Below are 26,983 nucleotides of genomic sequence, written 5' to 3'. Positions count from 1 at the left end.
CGCATGACTTGAGGACGCGGCCGGGAATCCCGTCCGGACCAGTAGCTTTGCGTGCGTTCACCTTCCTGAAGCACTTCCGCACATCCTCCTCAGACACAGTGTGCGCACTGACGTCATCCGCGGTGCGCACACTGTCTCTAAGTGTGTTACACTAATACTGTTAAAATCCTTCCTTTAAAGTTAGAATGTCAAGCGACCCCCCCTCCGACCCTCACCCACTGTGTTGTTGTCGGGTTTACGGCTGGTAAGCTATGCTAATTTAACTGTTTATGTAGCTTCACTCATTCACCTGCAGACACAGACGGCTATCAGAATGGTCACACGTCTTCTTAGAGGACGTTCCAGGTGAACACGCGCGGTGAGTTACAGCCAGCGAGGAGTCACGCAGTTTTTGCGTGCATGTCTGTGCTCGTGGACATTTGTGAGCAGAAACACTTATTATTAAATTATGCACTTACACTCAGAGTTAGAAATGAAATATTTGTATTAGAGGGAAGGAGTATAACAAACTATAAATGAAGCTAATTTGCACATTTTATTCTGCTTTTCTAATCAAAAAATTGTTAATGCAAGAAAAATATCCAAATATTAACAGGAAAATCTCAAACCAAACTCTTACCACCCCTCTGTAAAATCAATATTTAATATCAATGACTTACATGAAATACAGTTAAGTAATAAAATGAAAGAAAACAAGTGAGCACTACTGCATATAAACTCGACTAGATACATAAACATATACACTTGTGCTAACAATTCAAGAAACATTTGGTATATTTTATATCCCCCCTCTGTCCTTTTTTCCGGATCCTTGTAGTACTTTGGTAGTAGTATTGTGGTCTTAGGAGCTGATGTGTCAGTGGAAATGAAAACAGCTAAACTGTGACAGCAAAATGTTAAGAATGCATATTCTTACCCAAGGTGGCATGCTATGGCTTTTACAGAAATGCAAGCGGAGATGACCACCTCAATTTTTAGAAGCACTCCTTTAATAAAAGTAGCAATGAAACCACCTTACTACACATGAATCTGTATTATTGGCAAATTGCTCTTAAAGTATCAAGAGTATTCTGCAGAACACATTGTTCCCCATCGGTGTTATACGGTTATAAGGTTGGTCTGAATTTAAATGCTTCATATGCTGTTTGAGCTACAGCAGGGGTCCCCAATCCCAGTCCGCGAGGGCTGGTTTCCTGCAGGTTTTAGATGTGTCCTTGATCCACCACAGCTGATTTAAATGGATAAATTACCTTCTCAACACGTCTTGAAGTTCTCCAGAGGCCTGGTAACAAACTAATCATGTGATTCAGGTGTGTTGACCCAGGGTGAGATCTGAAACCTGCAGGGACACCGGCCCTCGCGGACTGGGATTGGGGACCCCTGATCTACAGTAATGTATTATATTCTAAAATGATGCTAAATGATAAAAATGAAGGTGTTGGCAAAACAGCTGGTTAAACTATCTTCAGCTAAAAACCTTCTGCTAAAGTAGACAGTGAATAATTTCTGTTCCATTTCTGTATTAAAGAGCTGTAAACCATATCACTGTCACGGTTTGGCATGGCAAACCGTGGGGGGTGTGGGGAAGGAGGACCCAGGCGCGGTGCTCTATGTACAAGCAGTACGTTTATTTACAGTGTGTGGAAATAACAACAATAAATCCCCGTGGTTTCCCCTGACTCCCGTGTCGTGTCTCTCCGTGACCAGTCCGTGTCTCAGTGCTCGCCGCTCCCGTGTCTCAGCACTCCTCGTGCTGGCTGCTGTCTGGCGCTCCACACTTCTCCTGGGGACACAATAGACGCAGCCGTCAGGACACATAACCGCGGGCATACATACACTAACTTAGTTCAAATGGATGACTAACGTGGAGACTCAGCAATGATCCCGCGTCGGTGGGAGCTCCAAGACTCTCCCAAGTAGCTCCCCCGACGAGGCCTGACCAGCAGCAAGTGTGTGGCTTCGGGTGTGGCCAGACCATCAGCAGGGCCACACCCACCAGGCCTGAAGGCGCCCACTGAAACACATATACACACACACGCAAACAGGGAGAAGGACAGCAACACCAAATATACATACAATAACAATAATAATATAATTCATAACTGCTCAGGGACCCTGACAATCACCGATGAACATCACATTATCAACTTTGATTTTTTTAAGTCTAGGCCAGAGTTTTATGAACAGCCGTTGGGTGATGGCATCAACTTTTTCAGTAGAGGAAGGTGAACTGGCATTTTTATTGACACGTGTCACCACCTTCTTGATACAGGCTTCTACAGATAACCTGTAATTTTCAGCCTCTTCAGCATCACACAGGGCTGGATTCTGCATAGTGTCGATCAGGTGATTTTTAATGATATCAACCGTCAGTTTTCTCAACACTGGGTCCTCGTCGTTCAGTAACATCAGTAAATGTTTTTCTTTACAGAATGTTTTCTGACGTAGCTCTTGGTAAATGGCCCTGTCCAGATCTTTCAGTTTTTTTTCATGTATATGCAGATCTTTGATCCTGTTGTCAGACAACACGTGTTTTAACAGATACCTGTGGAGTTTTTTAGAAGGTCTGTAGTGCGATTTATTTGCAGCTCGTGTGAGCACAGCATCAATGAGTGCGCTCACATGTTCTTCTTCATCATCATCATAATCGCTGACACTAATGCCAGATGATGATTTTTTCTCCAGTATCCGAAATATATTACTTCTAAATTCTTCTAAACGTGTTTCAGACATGGCTTTAGTTTGTTCGTCCTCGTCATCCTCGGCTCTAACGCACCACGAGAAGAACCTTGCCAGTAGGCTTTTTTTACGGAAGAGGTGATCTTCAAATATGGAAATGATCACCTCTAGGTACGGCTGACCTACGGCTAGCGCAATGATCACGAGATCAGGGCTAATGTCCAGCCGCTTTGTTATGTCTTTAAAAATCACCTTTTCAAGTTTTTTAATCCCCCTGTGTGTGATTTTGAGAGGTTTTTGCTCAACTTGTGCCCACAGAGCTGTGAAGAGGCGCTGCTGAATCATTTCCGATGGCGACACCTTTGCCTCTTTGGAGGCACGTGTAATAACAGCATTTATTAGCTCTTTAACGAGCAGCTGCTCTTCTGACACCGGAGGTTCCTGGAGATCAACTGACTCTGGATCCCCCGGATTCTGTTGCTGGTTGCATGACTGAGGGCAGCACACACAGTGCTTCGATTTCCCCTCGTCGCTCCGTAAAATGTTTACGCCAGGGACGACACTACATTCAGAGTCGTCTTCAGTGGCGCAGCTTTGAATCGCATCGGTTGTTTCAATGGCAGAATTCATATTTTCAAATGATATAACTTTTTTACAATCTGGACTTGATTCTGAATTTTGTGTAAGTTGCTGAGTTTGTGTCTCAGACATTAATGCCTCTTACTCCCTCTTACTAAACTTACCTTGTGACTAACCCTGTGCAAATGGTTCTATTTATAGACTTTTACCAAGGTGATGTCACACAAGACATGAAAGGATCAAAGGGATTCTAGCGCTAAGCCCCGCCCACATCCGATATGACGGCGACGTGACGTTACCCTAGCGACCGCTATACAATGGCGATCCTCAGTTGTTGGGATTGAGTGAAACTTGTTTGGATTCAAACATGTAGCCTGCTGGTCCACTGCTTTAACCCACAGCAAATACTGTTAAAATCCTTCCTTTAAAGTTAGAATGTCAAGCGACCCCCCCTCCGACCCTCACCCACTGTGTTGTTGTCGGGTTTACGGCTGGTAAGCTATGCTAATTTAACTGTTTATGTAGCTTCACTCATTCACCTGCAGACACAGACGGCTATCAGAATGGTCACACGTCTTCTTAGAGGACGTTCCAGGTGAACACGCGCGGTGAGTTACAGCCAGCGAGGAGTCACGCAGTTTTTGCGTGCATGTCTGTGCTCGTGGACATTTGTGAGCAGAAACACTTATTATTAAATTATGCACTTACACTCAGAGTTAGAAATGAAATATTTGTATTAGAGGGAAGGAGTATAACAAACTATAAATGAAGCTAATTTGCACATTTTATTCTGCTTTTCTAATCAAAAAATTGTTAATGCAAGAAAAATATCCAAATATTAACAGGAAAATCTCAAACCAAACTCTTACCACCCCTCTGTAAAATCAATATTTAATATCAATGACTTACATGAAATACAGTTAAGTAATAAAATGAAAGAAAACAAGTGAGCACTACTGCATATAAACTCGACTAGATACATAAACATATACACTTGTGCTAACAATTCAAGAAACATTTGGTATATTTTATATCCCCCCTCTGTCCTTTTTTCCGGATGCTTGTAGTACTTTGGTAGTAGTATTGTGGTCTTAGGAGCTGATGTGTCAGTGGAAATGAAAACAGCTAAACTGTGACAGCAAAATGTTAAGAATGCATATTCTCATCCAAGGTGGCATGCTGTGGCTTTTACAGAAATGCAAGCGGAGATGACCACCTCAATTTTTAGAAGCACTCCTTTAATAAAAGTAGCAATGAAACCACCTTACTACACATGAATCTGTATTATTGGCAAATTGCTCTTAAAGTATCAAGAGTATTCTGCAGAACACATTGTTCCCCATCGGTGTTATACGGTTATAAGGTTGGTCTGAATTTAAATGCTTCATATGCTGTTTGAGCTACAGCAGGGGTCCCCAATCCCAGTCCGCGAGGGCTGGTGTTACAGGAAAAATGATTCTATGTTTCTTTACCTTCTTTTAAATGTACAAAGATGCCTTTTGTCTGCCCTTTGCCTATGGTTAGATTAGTTTAGAATTATCTTTTTAGACTTTCTCAGCAAAGACATACTGTTTTGGGACATATTGTTTTAGATTGTTTTATCTCTCACAGCCTTCTCCCAGCTCTCTGCTGACGAGACTAGCGCCACATATGGAGTTGTTTATTTTATTTGTTTTGTATTTTCTTATCCTGTTCTCACTGTCTTTCCTATAAAAATTACCAAGCCACTGTGCATGGTGTGAGTTGTTCTTGGCAGCTCACCCGTGTACACGTTTGATAAAGAAAGTAACTTTGTCTCATTGTGTCTTTATTTCTCCTGGGTCTTTTACAGAGTTTTCCCCCAACATTTCTTGGTCCTTCGACAGCCGGATCACCTCCATCGTGTCCCATCTCCGTGACCAGTCCACGTTGTTCGCCTGTCGACAGCCCACACACCAGGTGTGTGGAAAAAGACCAAGAGCGTTAAATTCGGGTCTTGGCCAACGTCTTAGAAAGCGACCCACGGTGGTGGGACCCGATCGAGGTGGACCAGACCCGGCGACACTGACCAGGTAGATACAGACACACTGACACAATCTTGCGTAAAAGCGCATTTTGAATTCAGGGAATTTAAAATAGCGGAAGTAGCTCGTCGACTGGTAGCTTTGGAAGCTCGTCGACTGGTAGCGTAGCTCGTCGACTGGTAGCTTTGGAGCTCTGGGTAGCTCCCCCAGCTGGGTCTAGACTGGGTCTAGGGAGTAAGTAGCTCTGGGAGCTCCCCTTATTATAAGGGTTCCGGTCGCGCGCGTCGAAGCTGTGAATGTGAATGTGTGTGTGTGTGTATTGTTTTAATTAATGGAGCAAGCTGAATTTTCACGGTCCAATAAGAGACTGAGCTGCTCCTACTGTGTTTTTCTTTTACTGCTATTCACTGACGTGCTGGTGAGTTGAGAGAACGGTCGAGTTCCGTCTCGTAAAGTTCACACCGCTTTTGGAAATAGTCCGAAAGTAGAAGGGCGTGTGAGCAACCACTCTCGTCTCTAATACCAGCGAAGGTGATAGCAGCTGTATTGTGTATATATTACTTAAACAAAAATAAGTAAATACATAAATAAGATGGGTAATCAAGCAAGGGAAATTAAAACTCACTCCTGCTGACGAGCAGTGGTGAGAAAAGAAAAGTCCAGACGCCGGACAAAAACAGTGTCTGTAAACTGAGAGATTTAAGAAAACAAAATATAAACAGTCAGAAGAACAGAACTCAACTGCCAGTTTAGTAAAACCAGAAGACGAGACACTGTGCAGTTCCCACAACCCTTTTAGAAAGCCATCACTCATTCCTGCAGCCCCACCCATATCAGGAAGAACTTAATAATCCCTTATTAAGTGAAAACTAGAGATCACAGTAGTTTGAAGTAGTTTAAAAGGGTTGAAAACAGACCCCACTGAGTAGATATAAATATAAAAAGTACGAAATAAAGATGAACAAAGGGAAAATTACAGTAGAAATTATCTTTAGAGTATTTGAAATTAATAATAGCAAGGATAACAACCTGTAAAGTGATATTAACAATGAAACACAGTTGACATGATGACCATGCCCAGCATGTATAAAATGAATATAAAGCAAATAATTCACACGAAAATATTTTAATAAAATAAATAAGGTATATTAAGGCTGTGTCACTGTTCAGCCAAGGACAGTGTGTGAAAAGGTAACTGTCTCCACCTTGGGAAAAGGATGATTCTGCAGGTCATCTGAAGCCCTTGATGGATACAAAATAAAATATAAATAATATATTATAATAGAACTGCCTGGTCCGCCATGCAACAGAGAGAACAAATGTGACCGCAGATTGGATGAATTCAAAATTATCTGTTTGCTGAATAAGATGATCCTAACTATCAAATTGGCTCAGGAGTAGTATAGTGGTACACACTGATAAAATATTATAATATGCTATTGCTGTTATCTAAGACAAAGAGGATAATATTAACAATGACAATATTAATATGAAGAGGCACCTTAATCTGTTATGATGTGAGGTGGATAATTGTTAAGCAGTAGTCTGCATCAAGCTTAAGGTTTGCTGAAACTCAGTGTAATGACATGTGAGATGAAGACAATACGGAGAATAACTAAACTAATGAAGTGCATAGAGGCACTTGACCAGCTTGAAACCTATCATCCTAGAATGACACATTGCTGAGATATAGAGCACACCTATAATAACAACCAATAAGCAAAACCCTGTAGACAACAGCTACAACTACAGGATTGAGAAGCTGAATTAAATATGTAGACACTGCTAAGCTGATGAGCATGTTCCACATTTTCTTTTCTTTTTAGTTATTTGTTTCTTTTAGAGCAGAAGAAAGACTCTAGGTCTGACCAACCGTCTCAGTCGTGGGCAAAAAGATGTCAGTCAATAAAATTCTAAAAGATAATTTATTGACAAAAAATATATCAAGAGATAAAAGATAAAACAGTCCAGTGTCCCACTTAAGAATTGTATAAAAACACACAGTCCCAAGGCCAGAGCCAGCTATGCCACACAGCCAAGTTGCACTCCACATGTTGCCTGTAACAGGGTTAGAAGTTGTCCTTGGAGACCTACCACCCTGCAAGCATATAGTCAGTGGTCACTCAAGCCTCTGCAACTCTGCTGCCTTTAGGCTGTGGCATATAATAGGCCCTGGCCTGCACAGAGAGACAAAACGACACACTTAATATAAAATTCATAGCGCAAAACCAATCCATCCCAATCATATCTGATTTCATCACATTACATACCTGCACAGAGAGACAAAACAAAACAGCAGTGTTTGTAGTGTGGGCTATATGTAGACCAGTGTATCAGTGCAATCAAGTACACCTGCCTCTAATTAGTCCAACCTCATTCCAGCCATTGGCTCACCAAAAATGTGACACACACAAAACCACTCCCAACCCAGTGCAACTTCACACAATAATATGGAGCTGAATTAACACAGGCACATTAGTCTACCATGTTACAAGCTGCATGCTATTACAAGCCAACATATGCAGACTTCTGCCTTGTTCGGGTGGCAGCATTTTTCTTTTTTCTTTTGTGTCCTGACACGTTTATGTTTTTTGTTTTTGTTTGATTATTTTGTTGGTTTTGGAAACGAATTTAAACGAACTTGTGACAATACTTGAGAATAACAGTGACACATAGTGATTAGGCATATGATTGAAAAATGCCTAGGTTTAGAGCTGTGAGCTATGAGCTGTGAGCAATGCAAAGTTAAATATATATATGTATAAATGGGAAACAACCCTAACTTGAAAGTTTGAAATGTGTGAGATCCATGAATTGTTTGAAAAACTAGAAATTATTCAAAACTGCCTTAAGTGAAAATGTAGTGTTGCATCTATTCTCCCAAACCAAGACGAACAAAAAAGAAGAAGCTTTCTGTAACTTCAAAATAAGGCTGACTGTTGACAATAGACTAAAACACTAATCCACAGGTGGCTATCAGGAACAGAGAGGCGAGCAAAGTCACAAACACTAAGGCTGCAGACAGCCACGCAGAAACAGCAGATAACATAGAGACAACGCCTGCTAGAACCGTGGAGAGGAAGGTCACTTCCCACGAGATTGTAGGAGTAGAGGACAAATTAGTTGTAAAGTCAGCTTCAGGCCACACAACTGTACAACAATTAACTGCCCTTTTAGAACTAGTACACACAGCAAGTGGCCGCAGGTGCTTTATTAAATGCATATATGACCCGTTGTGTCCAGTAAATTTGCTAGGTAGAGACGCTCTGACAAAACTTAAGATAGCAGTCATGCCATTCTTTTCTGGTATTACACCTGAGTGCCAGAAACCGACCGAGTATCACAACATTCTGAGATTTAAACAAACTCCAGGCCCAGATCCACCTTATGATCAGCAAGTGTGGAAGCTAGGAGAACAGCATTTGACCTTACAGCACAGGCCGAAATTGTGTAGGTTACGCAGTAACCACAGATAGTAAAATAATAGAAGCAAAACCATTTTCTTCTTCATGTTCTGCACAGAGCGCTGAGCTGATAGCTGTAATACGCGAAAGCTAAATACACAAAGACAAACTAATAAACATACATACAGACAGCCAGTATGTTTTCTCTGCTGTGCATCATTTCGCAAAGCTCTGGCAAAACAGAGGAATGATTACATCAACCGGTAAACCAGTCCAGCATGCAAGCCTCTTACAACGCCTGCTGACTGTAATAAATTTACCACAACAACTCGCATTGTGTAAATGTGCAGCACACAAAACTGATGGCTCTTTTATTACTACAGGCAACAATTTTGCTGACAGAGCCGCAAAACAGGCGGCACAAAAGACAAACATGACATTGATGGCAGTAAACACACATCAGATTCCACTGGATGTGTTGAAAAATGAACAAAAAGCAGCAAGCACAGCAGAGCAGGCAAAATGGCTAAAACACGGTGCAGTTCTGACAAACGACTTAATGATGTGTTATGGCAAGCCAGTGTTGCCAAAATTCCTCCACAAAATGGCGGCATTAGTGACTCATGGCTGTACGCATTTGTCAACGGGGGGACTGACCAGTATTGTCAACTCTCATTTCTACACTGTAAATTCTACACAATACTCTCATTTCTACACTGTAAATTCTACACTGTAAATTTTGAAACCTCAGCAAAACAATTTGTCAGAACATGCATGACGTGTCAAAAATATAATGCTCAGGGTAACCTGCGACCACAAAGAGGCCGTTTTCCAACTCCGCCTCATCCTTTTCACACAATTCATATGGATTTTATTGAACTAAGCGAATGTCAAGGGTCAAAATACGCCCTAGTGGTTATAGACGTGTTCTCAAAGTGGCCGGAAATCTATCCAGTGAAAAAGGCAGATGCAATTTCAGTAGCAAAGTGCCTGTGCAATCACTTCATACCCACATATGGCATCCCAGCTTTGATACAGTCAGACAACGGCACTCATTTTGTAAATGATGTCATCACTAAGGTCTCTGAAGCACTCGGTTTCAGCATAAAACACCACTGTGCTTATCACCCTCAGAGCGCAGGCCTTGTAGAGAGAACTAACGGCACTATAAAACAAAGGCTCAGGAAATTGCATGGCAGAAACAGGAAGGCCGTGGCCTGAATGTTTGGGTTTAGTGAAAATGTGGATGCGCTTAACACAAGGCTCCCATAAACTAACTCCATTTGAAATCATTCATGGCAGGCCGTTCTCACTGCCTATTACCAGTCAACCAATAGACAAAGCAATCAGAGAAAACACATTAGCAGAATGGATGTCTAAGCTGTTAGAAAACAAAGAGATCATTGTACATAATCAACAACCTGATGATGTTTCTCCAGTGTCTTGCAGACTAAAGCCCGGTGACTGGGTTCTGATCAAGGTGCTCCAAAGGAAAAACTGGAGCACACCCAGGTGGGAGGGGCCATACCAAGTCCTCCTCACTACACCGACCGCTTGCAAAATTGCGGAACGACCATCCTGGATCCATCAGAGTCACTGCAGGCGAGTCAGTGAAGCCATCTAAACACAGCTGACGGCAGGCTTGCCCGCTTGTTGTGATCTCGCCCGGTGGAGGGGTCAGCTTTCCTGGCCGGGGGGTCTACTCGCGACAGGAGGGTGTGTTCCGTCGTCATGAGGTGGTGGCTCTTATCAACTGCAGCGGCCCTGACCATGGCCGGGCTCCTCACCTTTGCTTCCGTGAGGGACAACAAGTCACGCTATGTGGAGAAAAGGCAGACACTGTATGACAAAGGAAAGTACACCAAGTTTCCCCATGGCTACGCCACTAACTTCTGGTGGCAGTTTATGAACACTACAGCTCACTTGAATAACAAAACTGACTGCTATGCATGTACCCATATGCCCCTATCCTCGCAGACGTCTGGCCTGTGGCCGTACAGCATACCTGAAGATCGCAGTTGGTGCCTGTTGGGCCTGGCAACACATCCAGGCTACGGTACTCTTTGGTCCAAAGCCAACTACAGCATCCCAGCGAAAGCAACCTGGAGGTCATCATCACTCACAAATGTGAACTGTTCCGGACAGACCTACCTACTGACCTGGCCCCAAGTCTCAGACCCGCTGCCTGATGTAATTCTACTGAACAAACTGAACGCATCACAACTGCCAGTATGTGTGATGAACAATGGCTCGCGGGCAGTGGGGGAGCTGCCTACTCACCTATGTAAGCACATATACACTTTCTGCCCACCAAGGAACGAGAGGAAGTGTATGGCCTGTTCAATCAACGCCACCTGTGCCAGTAACACGACGCTGATGGGCCTAAACTGTCGCTCCGACTACAGCTACCGAATGCCACTACAAACAAAGACTCAGTACCAGACAGGATGTGCACGGACGGCACCCAGCAGCAGAGGAACCAGAGTTTTGGCTGACTGGTACTTCCTATGTGGCAACAAGGCTTATCTGTCACTCCCTGAAGGTTGGGGAGGTCTGTGCGCCCTGGTGGAATTATCAGATCACGTTTTCTTCATGCAAAGTGTTGCACATCATCCAAGCAGCCGGCAGAGACGTGAAGTGGACATCGCCTCCCCCAATTCTTTCGGCATTACTGTGGACACTGGAGTGCCGGGAGAGTTTCGCATCTGGGGAGGTGGAGTGAAATTCTTACAGAGCTTGATCCCCGGCATTGGAGTTGCCGAGGTGCGGGATCATGTGGAAATCAACCGATATGCTCTGCTACGACACATCAACTTGACTAAGACCCTGGGAACTGCCTTAGCAGGAGAACAGCAGGCCATCAGAACGATGGTGCTGCAGAACAGACTGACACTAGACCTGCTAACAGCATCACAAGGAGGAGTTTGCAAGCTGATCGGGGAAACATGTTGCACTTTTATCCCTGATGGATACGAAACTGGAGGAGACATTTATGAAGCTTTGCAGAATTTGACCGCTCTGCAAAAATATGTCACTGAACACACACCTGGAGCAGCTACAGCACAAAGCTGGCTGGACTGGCTGTTCAGCGGTTCATGGCTGGCTGCTGTAGCAAAGCCATTTTTCCTTCTAGGTCTCATCATGATAGCACTGCTCATATTAGTGTTGTGTGTGTTGCCATGCCTAAGAGTAATGATTTCACAGATGATAACAACTACAATGACTGCTTATGTTGCCGTGCCTGAAGAAGAACAACATCCCGTTGCAATTCTGTTAGAGGAGAACTTGTACTAGCTGCTAATAAATGACGTGGTGATTAAAAATGACTTGTCAAGTGATCATGCACTGATTAAAACATTAGTAGGTTATGCAAGTTTTCATGCTTTTATTTTTTTGAAGTCTTCAGTTTTAAACATAAAGTTTTCATTTTAAATATGAAGTTTTCATTATTTTACATATAAAGTTTTCAATTTAAGGTTTGCATCATTTTAAAATATAAGGTTTTCATCCTTGTATTTTTTGAAGTTTTCATTTTACATATTAGGCTTTCATCATTTTTAAATATAAAGTTTTCATTTTACTTTTTATCCTTTATTTTTTGTAGTTTTATTATTTTTTCTTGTTTATTCCACTTGTTATTTCATTTACTATGATTTTCATTTACTATGTTTTTCTTTTTATTATTTTCTTTTGTTTTATTCTTTAGACCAAATGACTGCCATTTCTGCTATGATGAAGATTTTGGAAATTAAAAATTGCCTAAGATACTTAATAAATAATTTTCATAGACAATTGTTGTATACATTTAAAATAAGTTAAACAGGGGGGAATGTTACAGGAAAAATGATTCTATGTTTCTTTACCTTCTTTTAAATGTACAAAGATGCCTTTTGTCTGCCCTTTGTCTATGGTTAGATTAGTTTAGAATTATCTTTTTAGACTTTCTCAGCAAAGACATACTGTTTTGGGACATATTGTTTTAGATTGTTTTATCTCTCACAGCCTTCTCCCAGCTCTCTGCTGACGAGACTAGCGCCACATATGGAGTTGTTTATTTTATTTGTTTTGTATTTTCTTATCCTGTTCTCACTGTCTTTCCTATAAAAATTACCAAGCCACTGTGCATGGTGTGAGTTGTTCTTGGCAGCTCACCCGTGTACACGTTTGATAAAGAAAGTAACTTTGTCTCATTGTGTCTTTATTTCTCCTGGGTCTTTTACAGAGTTTTCCCCCAACAGCTGGTTTCCTGCAGGTTTTAGATGTGTCCTTGATCCACCACAGCTGATTTAAATGGATAAATTACCTTCTCAACACGTCTTGAAGTTCTCCAGAGGCCTGGTAACAAACTAATCATGTGATTCAGGTGTGTTGACCCAGGGTGAGATCTGAAACCTGCAGGGACACCGGCCCTCGCGGACTGGGATTGGGGACCCCTGATCTACAGTAATGTATTATATTCTAAAATGATGCTAAATGATAAAAATGAAGGTGTTAGAGTTTGTATTGTTGATTGTCATTTATGCTTAGAAATATTTAACCATATATTCTTAGAGGTGTATAATCAATTGTGTAGTGACAGGAGGTGTGATCTCTAGCAGGCTACAAAAGGCTTGGTGTGTATTCCACACCTACATCCTGGGAGCATGGGAAGAGGTTGCATCTTGTCTTAATTGTTTTATGGTAGGATTAACGTAGCTACGTCTGTTCTAGTCTAAGTGCTTTTCTGTTTAGATGAACTGCTGGACTTCCTCACCGGGGGGGGGGGGGGTCTAGTCTACCCTCTTCCTGACCAAGGATGTTTGACCCTTTGATCAGCAACACACACACACACACACACACACACACAGGCAAGGTACTCTTTGTTTGTATGTAGACGTCGTATGTTAATGAACCCATGCATATTCATGTAACCTCAATAAAAGGACAGTGGTACGGGAGGACAGACGAGAGCAACTGGGGTCAGACGAAGGAACGGCGCTCTGTCCGGTCTCTCCCGTGCACGAGTAACATGAAGAACTTTGCCTACTTGTGTCTTGCTTTGCAGTGTAATTGTATTGTCTTTAACGTTCCAGCGGATAGGTACAGCTGGTTAAACTATCTTCAGCTAAAAACCTTCTGCTAAAGTAGACAGTGAATAATTTCTGTTCCATTTCTGTATTAAAGAGCTGTAAACCATATCACTGTCACGGTTTGGCATGGCAAACCGTGGGGAAGGAGGACCCAGGCGCGGTGCTCTATGTACAAGCAGTACGTTTATTTACAGTGTGTGGAAATAACAACAATAAATCCCCGTGGTTTCCCCTGACTCCCGTGTCGTGTCTCTCCGTGACCAGTCCGTGTCTCAGTGCTCTCCGCTCCCGTGTCTCAGCACTCCTCGTGCTGGCTGCTGTCTGGCGCTCCACACTTCTCCTGGGGACACAATAGACGCAGCCGTCAGGACACATAACCGCGGGCATACATACACTAACTCAGTTCAAATGGATGACTAACGTGGAGACTCACGCAATGATCCCGCGTCGGTGGGAGCTCCAAGACTCTCCTAAGTAGCACCCCCGACGAGGCCTGACCAGCAGCAGGTGTGTGGCTTCGGGTGTGGCCAGACCATCAGCAGGGCCACACCCACCAGGCCTGAAGGCGCCCACTGAAACACATATACACACACGCAAACAGGGAGAAGGACAGCAACACCAAATATACATACAATAATAATAATAATAATATAATTCATAACTGCTCAGGGACCCTGACAATCACTGATGAATATCACATTATCAACTTTGATCTTTTTAAGTCTAGGCCAGAGTTTTATGAACAGCCGTTGGGTGATGGCATCAACTTTTTCAGTAGAGGAAGGTGAACTGGCATTTTTATTGACACGTGTCACCACCTTCTTGATACAGGCTTCCACAGATAACCTGTAATTTTCAGCCTCTTCAGCATCACACAGGGCTGGATTCTGCATAGTGTCGATCAGGTGATTTTTAATGATATCGACCGTCAGTTTTCTCAACACTGGGTCCTCGTCGTTCAGTAACATCAGTAAATGTTTTTCTTAACAGAATGTTTTCTGACGTAGCTCTTGGTAAATGGCCCGGTCGAGATCTTTCAGTTTATATACATGTATATGCAGATCTTTGATCCTGTTGTCAGACAACATGTGTTTTTTTGTGTGTCCCGTTTGGATCTTTAGCCATAAGAATTGTTGTCTTAAGGCCAAGAAAGATGCCAAGCGGATTTATTTTACCAAGTGGATCATCATGGCCTTGCCATATTGGTCCATTTGATTGACCTTTATTATAATTACAACACGTGTTTTAACAGGTACCTGTGGAGTTTTTTTTAGAAGGTCTGTAGTGCGAATTATTTTCAACACGTGTGAGCACAGCATCAATGAGTGCGCTCACATGTTCCTCTTCATCATCATCATAATCGCTGACACTAATGCCAGATGATGATTTTTTCTCCAGTATCCGAAATATATTACTTTTAAATTCTTCTAAACGTGTTTCAGACATGGCTTTAGTTTCTTTGTCCTCGTCATCCTCGGCTCTAACGCACCACGAGAAGAACCTTGCCAGCAGGTTTTTAACGGAAGTGGTGATCTTCAAATATGGAAATGATCACCTCTAGGTACGGCTGACCTAAGGCTAGCGCAATGATCACGAGATCAGGGCTAATGTCCAGCCGCTTTGATGTCTTTAAAAATCACCTTTTCAAGTTTTTTAATCCCCCTGTGTGTGATTTTGAGAGGCTTTTGCTCAACTTGTGACCACAGAGCTGTGAAGAGGCGCTGCTGAATCATGTCAGATGGCGACACCTTTGCGTCTTTGGAGGCACGTGAAAAATCTTAATTGCCCATTGTTTTTGGAAAAATCTAAATTGCCCATAGGTATGAGTGAATGTGAGTACGAATGTTTAGCCCTGTGACAGACTAGCAACCTGTCCAGGGCGTACCCTGCCTCTCGCCCTGAGATAGCTGCCATAGGCTCCAGCACCCCCTGCGACCCTGAAAAGGAAAAGCGGAAGTTAGGGGTGGGCAACTCCAGGCCTCGAGGGCCGGTGTCCCTGCAGGTTTTAGATGTGTCCTTGAACCAACACAGCTGATATAAATGGCTAAATTAGCTCCTGAAAATGTCCTGAAGTTCTCCAGAGGCCTGGTAACGAACTAATCATGCGATTCAGGTGTGTTGACCCAAGGCGAGATCTAAAACCTGCAGGACACCGGCCCTCGGGGCCTGGATTTGCCCACCCCTGGCGTAAGTGAATCGATGGATAGATACATACACATATACACTGTGCTAACAATTCAAGAAACATTTGGAATATTTTATATCCCTCCCCTCTTTGTCCCTTTTCCCTATGTCCTTGTAGTACTTCTATTTTGTGCCCACAGAGCTGTGAAGAGGCGCTGCTTAATCTGCAACAGCATCCTGCCATGCGATTGAATTCGTCCCTAACCTTTGGGAACCCTCACATAAATTTTATCGAATGGAAAAAGGTTAGCTTTCATCCTCCAGCTTCACTGTGTTTATGTTATGCTAACATAGCTGTATCGCTAGTGATCTCGTAGTACATCATTATGTACCAGCTAGTCCAACCTCAGTAACCCAAAAAAAAAAAAAAAAAAAGTCACTGCTGTTTAGTTTTCTGTCTTCATTTATGTTGGAAGTGATAGCAGAGCTGTACGTTTAAATTTTTTCAAAACGTCTCTCAGTCAGAACATTATATATTATGTTTAGGTGGCCCTTTCGAGATTTTTTTTCCATTGATGTGCAGATCTTTGATTGTGTCGTCAGACAACAGGTGTTTCGTCAAAGATACCTGTGGAGTTTTTTTTTTAGAAGGTTTGTAGTGCGATTTCTTTGTAGCCCGTGTGAGCACAGCATCAACACTGTAAAATTAATAAATACAAAAATAAAAAATTGTTGCGAAAACTTAAACTCAAGGCAACCCACTGCATTTAGATTTTTAGGTTCTGATGGATAACTTAGTTGAAGCAACTTTTCTCCTAAACTTGAAACCTAACATTTTGTTTTAAAAACGCATTTAGTGTTGCTAAAAAAAATTATTTTTATATCAATTTGGGAACTTCAGGTTCATGCACAAGTTTTGCAAACAAAGTTATATGGTACTATTTACCTAAAAATGCAGCCAAGGCCTCAGGCATTTTTTATATAACCATCTAAATCTATTTACAGAACAATCAGGTGTTCTGCAGCAAATAAGAAGGCACACAAATTATTTGTGCCGGTCCAAAAAAGAAAAAAAAAAAGAAAAAAAAGTTTGTGTTCAGTATAAGACAGAAGAGAACAGCACAGGCCTAAACCCTGCAGGTCTGACAACAGGAGGTGTATCAGTCCTGTTTTCCCTGTGGGAACAGCGTTTACACTAGAATCTGCTTTTGATGGCTTTTTTGGAGCAAATGTGACATTCAGCAGTATAACTGACACAATACAAAACAATAACTACACTACACACTAACTCTAGCCTCCAAAAACGCTAAACATCACTAATGTCTCACATATGAAAACTTGCGTTCTCTTTCTTTTGCTCGCCGCTTTCCGTCGCGGGTGTCACTCCTAAAACTGCACCTTCTCCCTAAACAACCAAGTGCCGCATGTTGCCATATCATTTTTTTGATTGGCTGACATGGTAAATTCTAACACCAATCCGGTTGTTCAGTCTGACGTCACTAGCCGTGTCTGGACCTAAACTTCATACATAAGGCGCACCGGATTATAAGGCGCACTGTCAGTTTTTGAGAAAATTAAAGGATTTTGAGTGCGCCTTATGGTCTGAAAATTACAGTACAAATATCCTGTCACATTTGATCTCTGTGAGGTCAGAGGTCAAATTTACAAATTAGTACCTCTTATCTGTGACCTACTCCTACATGAAGTTTGTGTAATCAGAGTAAAACGCCTGTGCAATGTTTTTGTTGACTAACGTGGAGACTCACGAAATGATCCCGCGTCGGTGGGAGCTCCAAGACTCTCCCAAGTAGCTCCCCCGACGAGGCCTGACCAGCAGCAAGTGTGTGGCTTCGGGTGTGGCCAGACCATCAGCAGGGCCACACCCACCAGGCCTGAAGGCACCCACTGAAACACACACACACACACACACACACACACAGGGAGAAGGACAGCAACACCAAATATACATACAATAACAATAATAATAATATAATTCATAACTGCTCAGGGACCCTGACAATCACCGATGAACATCACATTATCAACTTTGATCTTTTTAAGTCTAGGCCAGAGTTTTATGAACAGCCGTTGGGTGATGGCATCAACTTTTTCAGTAGAGGAAGGTGAACTGGCATTTTTATTGACACGTGTCACCACCTTCTTGATACAGGCTTCCACAGATAACCTGTAATTTTCAGCCTCTTCAGCATCACACAGGGCTGGATTCTGCATAGTGTCGATCAGGTGATTTTTAATGATATCGACCGTCAGTTTTCTCAACACTGGGTCCTCGTTGTTCAGTAACATCAGTAAATGTTTTTCTTTACAGAATGTTTTCTGACGTAGCTCTTTGTAAATGGCCCGGTCCAGATCTTTCAGGTTTTTTTTTATGTATATGCAAATCTTTGATACTGTTGTCAGACAACACGTGTTTTGTTTTTTTCTTGTGTCCCGTTTGGATCTTTAGCCATCAGAATTGTTGTCTTAAGGCCAAGAAAGATGCCAAACGGATTTATTTTACCAAGTGGATCATCATGGCCTTGCCATATTGGTCCATTTGATTGACCTTTATTATAATTACTTAAATAAATTGAAACTGAAAATCCTGCGTCCAGATAAACAAAATCTACTTTTAGGGACTTACACAACAGTAACCAAGTATTTTCTGCCTGCGATCCATACAGCATGACCCACACAGAGAAAGAAGCTTGTGATGAAATGTTCACTTTCCAATACAGTGATGGCATGCTCCTTGAAAACCTTTACAATTACATCATCTGCATATTCATGGTCTAATACCATGAATATGTATGACATCTGGCTCTTTCCATTTCTGTATTAAGGAGCTATAAACCATATCACATTATCAACTTTGATCTTTTTAAGTCTAGGCCAGAGTTTTATGAACAGCCGTTGGGTGATGGCATCAACTTTCTCAGTAGAGGAAGGTGAACTGGCATTTTTATTGACACGTGTCACCACCTTCTTGATGCAGGCTTCCACAGATAACCTGTAATTTTCAGCCTCTTCAGCTTCACACAGGGCTGGATTCTGGGTCCTCCTCGTTCAATCCGGTTGTTCAGTCTGACGTCACTAGCCGTGTCTGGACCTAAACTCCGCTGCAGGTTCACATGTCAAACGATCACTATGGCATTACTGAGAGTTGAAAAACTGTCTAAAGTCTTTCATCTTTAATAAAATGATCAGCGTTCTGTTCTACCAGGTGTAACAATTGAGTTTAGCATCCAGGCACCCATGAAAACGAAATTTATGACATTTAACGGAGTTAGAAGTTAGCAGGGAGTTAGCTCGCTAGCTTCTATCTAAATACAATATAGCATGTCCTGACTGCGGGGTTTTGGAAACAAATTAAACCCTACAGCTGTTATCACTTCCAGCATAAATGAAGACAGGAAACTAAACAGCAGTGACGTTTGTAGGGTTACTGAAGTTGGGCTAGCTGGTATATAATGATGTGCTACGTGACCGCTAGCGACACAGCTATGTTAGCATAATATAAACAAGCTAACTTTTTTTCCCCCCACTCGATAAAGTTAACGTGAGTGTTCTCGGTGGAGGACTCCACCACCCCGTTCACACAGAAACTAAACCACATTTTTTTGGCTAAATATGATTTGAACAAATTAAACAACATGGCAGCGGGGGCCCCCGAAATTATTTATTTATTTTAAAAAGCGGTGGGGGGTTTGCCATGAGCGAGCTAGCTTATTTTGTCGGGTTTCTTTCGTTCGGTGGTATGGCGAACACCCCCTACATGAAATACACGTAGGGGGTGTCGTGGAGGCTTGTCAGACATGAGCGCGCCTGTTTGGAAGGGATGCTTGTCGGATTTACATTATTTTGTGACATGGCGATTTTTATACGAAAACTTTAAAGCACTATTTCATGATGGAAAACATTAAAGTTGCTCACGAGGGCATTCAAGCAGCACGATTGAGTAAAACAGTCTAGGGGGGATCTTAAATGAGGTAGTAAACACATATAAATGCACATTAAAAGAAACAGTACTTGCCTTCAGAAAGTTGAGATGAACACCTTAGCTGCATCCAGCTCCTGGCGTAAAAAGCCTCGTGTTCGCATTAAGGCAGACGGCCAGGTGGCTTTCAGTCCTTGCAAAAGTGCATCGTAGACCCCGTAGTATCCAAAAATATGACATGCGCATGCGTGCTCAGGCACAGAAAGGCGCCAACAGCTTCAACTCATGTAAAACTTGAATTCATTCATTTTGCCAGCAATAAAGTTCATCTGAGACCAACTTTTGCTCCAAAACGTTAAAGGATTAGTTGAAACCCTTAATGTATTTGAGTTTATGGGGCAACTCAGCTTTTATTGTTGAATTGTGAAAGAAATGACTGTAAGCAAGTTTGATTTTTTACAGTGAATGAGTGCGCTGACACTAATGCCAGATGATGATTTTTTTCTCCAGTATTGGAAATATATTACTTTTAAATTCTTCTAAACGTGTTTCAGAAATTGCTTTAGCTTCTGCGTCTTCATCATCCTCGGCTCTAACGCACCACGAGAAGAACCTTGGCAGTAGATTTCTTTTTTTTAGGGAAGAGGTGATCTTCAAATATGGAAATGATCATCAAATCAAATCAAATCACTTTTATTGTCACATCACATGTGCAGGCACACTGGCACAGCACATGCGAGTGAAATTCTTGTGTGCGAGCCCCACAAGCAACAGAGATGTGCAAACACAACAACACAAACGAGCAAAATACAAGAATGGCCAACCTGACACTAATAAATATATGTACAATATATAATAGTGTATGCATTTCTGGATGTGTATACTAAATATTTTCCTACGTGTGTGTGTGTGTGTGTGTGTGTGTGTGTGTGTATACACATTTTTACAAATTAAATAGTAAAAAAAATAATAATAATAATAATAATAATAATAATAATAATAATAATAAAATATATAAAATATACAGAGTTGAATATGTGCAAAACAAGTGGCATTTATATACAGTGTGGAGTGCATAATGTTGAAGTTCCAGTAGTGAAGCTGAGGTGTCTATGACGTGTTCAGCAGTCTGATGGCCTGATGGAAAAAGCTGTCTCTCAGTCTGCTGGTACGGGACCGGATGCTGCAGAACCTCCTTCCTGATGGAAGCAGTCTGAACAGTTTATGGCTGGGGTGACTGGAGTCCTTGATGATCCTCCCCGCTTTCCTCAGGCAGCGCTCCCTGTAGATGTCTTGGAGGGAGGGAAGCTCACCTCCAATTATCCGTTCAGAGCACCGCACTACTCGCTGGAGAGCTTTGCAGTTGTAGGCGGTGCTGTTGCCATACCAGGTGGTGATGCATCCAGTGAGGATGCTCTCAATGGCACAGTGATAGAAGGTCCTGAGGATGCGGGGGCTCATGCCGAATCTTTTCAGTCTCCTGAGAAAGAAGAGGCGCTGCTGGGCCTTCTTCACTGTTTTGTTTGTGTGTACTGACCACGTAAGATCCTCAGCCAGATGTACTCCAAGGAACCGGAAGCTGCTCACTCTCTCCACAGCAGCGCCGTTGATGGTGATGGGGGTGTGTACTTCTCTGCACCTCCGGAAGTCCACTATCAACTCCTTTGTCTTTGCGACGTTGAGGGTGAGATGGTTGTCTTGACACCAGTGGGTCAGGGCGCTGACCTCCTCCCTGTAAGCCGTCTCATCACCGTTGGTGATAAGACCCACCACTGTAGTGTCGTCCGCAAACTTCACAATGATGTTGGAGCTGTTAGTGGCTGTGCAGTCGTAGGTGTAGAGTGAGTACAGGAGAGGGCTCAGTACACACCCCTGTGGAGCACCAGTGTTCAGTGTGATGGGGGATGAGGTGATGCTGCCCAGTCTGACCACCTGGCGTCTGTCAGACAGGAAGCTAAGGATCCAGCTGCAGAGGGAGCTGCTCAGTCCTAGATCCTGCAGTTTCCTGTCCAGCTTCGAGGGAACGATGGTATTGAATGCTGAGCTGTAATCTACAAACAGCATCCTCACATACGTGTCTCTCTTCTCCAGGTGTGACAGGGCAGTGTGTAGTGTCAGGGCTATGGCATCATCAGTGGACCTGTTGTGGCGGTATGCAAACTGTAGAGGGTCCAGTGAGTCGGGTAGTGCAGAGCAGATGAAGTGTCCCTGACCAGCTTCTCGAAGCATTTGCTTACGATGGGGGTCAGGGCTACAGGTCGCCAGTCGTTCAATGAGGAGATGGTGGAGGATTTGGGTACAGGGACGATGGTGGCCATTTTGAAGCAGGCTGGGACTACAGACAGAGAGAGGGAAAGGTTGAAGATGTGCGTGAACACTCCAGCCAGCTGAGCCGCGCATGACTTGAGGACGCGGCCGGGAATCCCGTCCGGACCAGTAGCTTTGCGTGCGTTCACCTTCCTGAAGCACTTCCGCACATCCTCCTCAGACACAGTGTGCGCACTGACGTCATCCGCGGTGCGCACACTGTCTCTAAGTGTGTTACACTAATACTGTTAAAATCCTTCCTTTAAAGTTAGAATGTCAAGCGACCCCCCCTCCGACCCTCACCCACTGTGTTGTTGTCGGGTTTACGGCTGGTAAGCTATGCTAATTTAACTGTTTATGTAGCTTCACTCATTCACCTGCAGACACAGACGGCTATCAGAATGGTCACACGTCTTCTTAGAGGACGTTCCAGGTGAACACGCGCGGTGAGTTACAGCCAGCGAGGAGTCACGCAGTTTTTGCGTGCATGTCTGTGCTCGTGGACATTTGTGAGCAGAAACACTTATCATTAAATTATGCACTTACACTCAGAGTTAGAAATGAAATATTTGTATTAGAGGGAAGGAGTATAACAAACTATAAATGAAGCTAATTTGCACATTTTATTCTGCTTTTCTAATCAAAAAATTGTTAATGCAAGAAAAATATCCAAATATTAACAGGAAAATCTCAAACCAAACTCTTACCACCCCTCTGTAAAATCAATATTTAATATCAATGACTTACATGAAATACAGTTAAGTAATAAAATGAAAGAAAACAAGTGAGCACTACTGCATATAAACTCGACTAGATACATACACATATACACTTGTGCTAACAATTCAAGAAACATTTGGTATATTTTATATCCCCCCTCTGTCCTTTTTTCCGGATCCTTGTAGTACTTTGGTAGTAGTATTGTGGTCTTAGGAGCTGATGTGTCAGTGGAAATGAAAACTGCTAAACTGTGACAGCAAAATGTTAAGAATGCATATTCTCACCCAAGGTGGCATGCTGTGGCTTTTACAGAAATGCAAGCGGAGATGACCACCTCAATTTTTAGAAGCACTCCTTTAATAAAAGTAGCAATGAAACCACCTTACTACACATGAATCTGTATTATTGGCAAATTGCTCTTAAAGTATCAAGAGTATTCTGCAGAACACATTGTTCCCCATCGGTGTTATACGGTTACAAGGTTGGTCTGAATTTAAATGCTTCATATGCTGTTTGAGCTACAGCAGGGGTCCCCAATCCCAGTCCGCGAGGGCTGGTTTCCTGCAGGTTTTAGATGTGTCCTTGATCCACCACAGCTGATTTAAATGGATAAATTACCTTCTCAACACGTCTTGAAGTTCTCCAGAGGCCTGGTAACAAACTAATCATGTGATTCAGGTGTGTTGACCCAGGGTGAGATCTGAAACCTGCAGGGACACCGGCCCTCGCGGACTGGGATTGGGGACCCCTGATCTACAGTAATGTATTATATTCTAAAATGATGCTAAATGATAAAAATGAAGGTGTTGGCAAAACAGCTGGTTAAACTATCTTCAGCTAAAAACCTTCTGCTAAAGTAGACAGTGAATAATTTCTGTTCCATTTCTGTATTAAAGAGCTGTAAACCATATCACTGTCACGGTTTGGCATGGCAAACCGTGGGGAAGGAGGACCCAGGCGCGGTGCTCTATGTACAAGCAGTACGTTTATTTACAGTGTGTGGAAATAACAACAATAAATCCCCGTGGTTTCCCCTGACTCCCGTGTCGTGTCTCTCCGTGACCAGTCCGTGTCTCAGTGCTCGCCGCTCCCGTGTCTCAGCACTCCTCGTGCTTGTCTGGCGCTCCACACTTCTCCTGGGGACACAATAGACGCAGCCGTCAGGACACATAACCGCGGGCATACATACACTAACTTAGTTCAAATGGATGACTAACGTGGAGACTCACGCAATGATCCCGCGTCGGTGGGAGCTCCAAGACTCTCCCAAGTAGCTCCCCCGACGAGGCCTGACCAGCAGCAAGTGTGTGGCTTCGGGTGTGGCCAGACCATCAGCAGGGCCACACCCACCAGGCCTGAAGGCGCCCACTGAAACACACACACACACACACACACACACACAGGGAGAAGGACAGCAACACCAAATATACATACAATAACAATAATAATAATATAATTCATAACTGCTCAGGGACCCTGACAATCACCGATGAACATCACATTATCAACTTTGATCTTTTTAAGTCTAGGCCAGAGTTTTATGAACAGCCGTTGGGTGATGGCATCAACTTTTTCAGTAGAGGAAGGTGAACTGGCATTTTTATTGACACGTGTCACCACCTTCTTGATACAGGCTTCCACAGATAACCTGTAATTTTCAGCCTCTTCAGCATCACACAGGGCTGGATTCTGCATAGTGTCGATCAGGTGATTTTTAATGATATCGACCGTCAGTTTTCTCAACACTGGGTCCTCGTTGTTCAGTAACATCAGTAAATGTTTTTCTTTACAGAATGTTTTCTGACGTAGCTCTTTGTAAATGGCCCGGTCCAGATCTTTCAGGTTTTTTTTTATGTATATGCAAATCTTTGATACTGTTGTCAGACAACACGTGTTTTGTTTTTTTCTTGTGTCCCGTTTGGATCTTTAGCCATCAGAATTGTTGTCTTAAGGCCAAGAAAGATGCCAAACGGATTTATTTTACCAAGTGGATCATCATGGCCTTGCCATATTGGTCCATTTGATTGACCTTTATTATAATTACTTAAATAAATTGAAACTGAAAATCCTGCGTCCAGATAAACAAAATCTACTTTTAGGGACTTACACAACAGTAACCAAGTATTTTCTGCCTGCGATCCATACAGCATGACCCACACAGAGAAAGAAGCTTGTGATGAAATGTTCACTTTCCAATACAGTGATGGCATGCTCCTTGAAAACCTTTACAATTACATCATCTGCATATTCATGGTCTAATACCATGAATATGTATGACATCTGGCTCTTTCCATTTCTGTATTAAGGAGCTATAAACCATATCACATTATCAACTTTGATCTTTTTAAGTCTAGGCCAGAGTTTTATGAACAGCCGTTGGGTGATGGCATCAACTTTCTCAGTAGAGGAAGGTGAACTGGCATTTTTATTGACACGTGTCACCACCTTCTTGATGCAGGCTTCCACAGATAACCTGTAATTTTCAGCCTCTTCAGCTTCACACAGGGCTGGATTCTGGGTCCTCCTCGTTCAATCCGGTTGTTCAGTCTGACGTCACTAGCCGTGTCTGGACCTAAACTCCGCTGCAGGTTCACATGTCAAACGATCACTATGGCATTACTGAGAGTTGAAAAACTGTCTAAAGTCTTTCATCTTTAATAAAATGATCAGCGTTCTGTTCTACCAGGTGTAACAATTGAGTTTAGCATCCAGGCACCCATGAAAACGAAATTTATGACATTTAACGGAGTTAGAAGTTAGCAGGGAGTTAGCTCGCTAGCTTCTATCTAAATACAATATAGCATGTCCTGACTGCGGGGTTTTGGAAACAAATTAAACCCTACAGCTGTTATCACTTCCAGCATAAATGAAGACAGGAAACTAAACAGCAGTGACGTTTGTAGGGTTACTGAAGTTGGGCTAGCTGGTATATAATGATGTGCTACGTGACCGCTAGCGACACAGCTATGTTAGCATAATATAAACAAGCTAACTTTTTTTCCCCCCACTCGATAAAGTTAACGTGAGTGTTCTCGGTGGAGGACTCCACCACCCCGTTCACACAGAAACTAAACCACATTTTTTTGGCTAAATATGATTTGAACAAATTAAACAACATGGCAGCGGGGGCCCCCGAAATTATTTATTTATTTTAAAAAGCGGTGGGGGGTTTGCCATGAGCGAGCTAGCTTATTTTGTCGGGTTTCTTTCGTTCGGTGGTATGGCGAACACCCCCTACATGAAATACACGTAGGGGGTGTCGTGGAGGCTTGTCAGACATGAGCGCGCCTGTTTGGAAGGGATGCTTGTCGGATTTACATTATTTTGTGACATGGCGATTTTTATACGAAAACTTTAAAGCACTATTTCATGATGGAAAACATTAAAGTTGCTCACGAGGGCATTCAAGCAGCACGATTGAGTAAAACAGTCTAGGGGGGATCTTAAATGAGGTAGTAAACACATATAAATGCACATTAAAAGAAACAGTACTTGCCTTCAGAAAGTTGAGATGAACACCTTAGCTGCATCCAGCTCCTGGCGTAAAAAGCCTCGTGTTCGCATTAAGGCAGACGGCCAGGTGGCTTTCAGTCCTTGCAAAAGTGCATCGTAGACCCCGTAGTATCCAAAAATATGACATGCGCATGCGTGCTCAGGCACAGAAAGGCGCCAACAGCTTCAACTCATGTAAAACTTGAATTCATTCATTTTGCCAGCAATAAAGTTCATCTGAGACCAACTTTTGCTCCAAAACGTTAAAGGATTAGTTGAAACCCTTAATGTATTTGAGTTTATGGGGCAACTCAGCTTTTATTGTTGAATTGTGAAAGAAATGACTGTAAGCAAGTTTGATTTTTTACAGTGAATGAGTGCGCTGACACTAATGCCAGATGATGATTTTTTTCTCCAGTATTGGAAATATATTACTTTTAAATTCTTCTAAACGTGTTTCAGAAATTGCTTTAGCTTCTGCGTCTTCATCATCCTCGGCTCTAACGCACCACGAGAAGAACCTTGGCAGTAGATTTCTTTTTTTTAGGGAAGAGGTGATCTTCAAATATGGAAATGATCATCAAATCAAATCAAATCACTTTTATTGTCACATCACATGTGCAGGCACACTGGCACAGCACATGCGAGTGAAATTCTTGTGTGCGAGCC

At 42.7% G+C, this 26,983-nt stretch overlaps 1 protein-coding gene and 3 long non-coding RNA genes across 4 annotated transcripts; 2 read left to right on the top strand and 2 right to left on the bottom strand.

Annotated features, from left to right (window-relative positions):
- Positions 1 to 1,607: 1,607 nt before the first annotated feature.
- LOC309698527 lies at positions 1,608 to 24,093 on the bottom strand. The gene is made up of 2 exons (XR_014274119.1): positions 24,052 to 24,093; positions 1,608 to 1,783 (listed from the first exon to the last, which is right to left on the bottom strand). It is a non-coding gene; the product is annotated as an uncharacterized lncRNA (long non-coding RNA).
- Positions 4,700 to 12,845, top strand: LOC309698100 (uncharacterized protein). The gene is made up of 2 exons (XM_082520389.1): positions 4,700 to 5,309; positions 10,105 to 12,845. Exon 2 carries the CDS (start codon positions 10,397 to 10,399, stop codon positions 11,957 to 11,959), a length of 1,563 nt encoding a protein of 520 aa, XP_082376515.1. The 5' UTR covers positions 4,700 to 5,309; positions 10,105 to 10,396; the 3' UTR covers positions 11,960 to 12,845.
- Positions 13,899 to 18,927, bottom strand: LOC309699624. The gene is made up of 3 exons (XR_014274416.1): positions 18,841 to 18,927; positions 14,168 to 17,763; positions 13,899 to 14,074 (listed from the first exon to the last, which is right to left on the bottom strand). It is a non-coding gene; the product is annotated as an uncharacterized lncRNA (long non-coding RNA).
- On the top strand, positions 16,241 to 18,731 carry LOC309699625. Its single transcript, XR_014274417.1, has 2 exons — positions 16,241 to 16,293; positions 16,927 to 18,731. It is a non-coding gene; the product is annotated as an uncharacterized lncRNA (long non-coding RNA).
- Positions 24,094 to 26,983: the final 2,890 nt, after the last annotated feature.

This window comes from Aulonocara stuartgranti (assembly GCF_965226115.1).
Source record: "Aulonocara stuartgranti genome assembly, chromosome: 22".
Taxonomy (NCBI): Eukaryota; Metazoa; Chordata; class Actinopteri; order Cichliformes; family Cichlidae; genus Aulonocara; species Aulonocara stuartgranti.
Note: the sequence above shows the minus strand (reverse complement) of the source record. Positions and strands in the feature narration are given on the sequence as shown.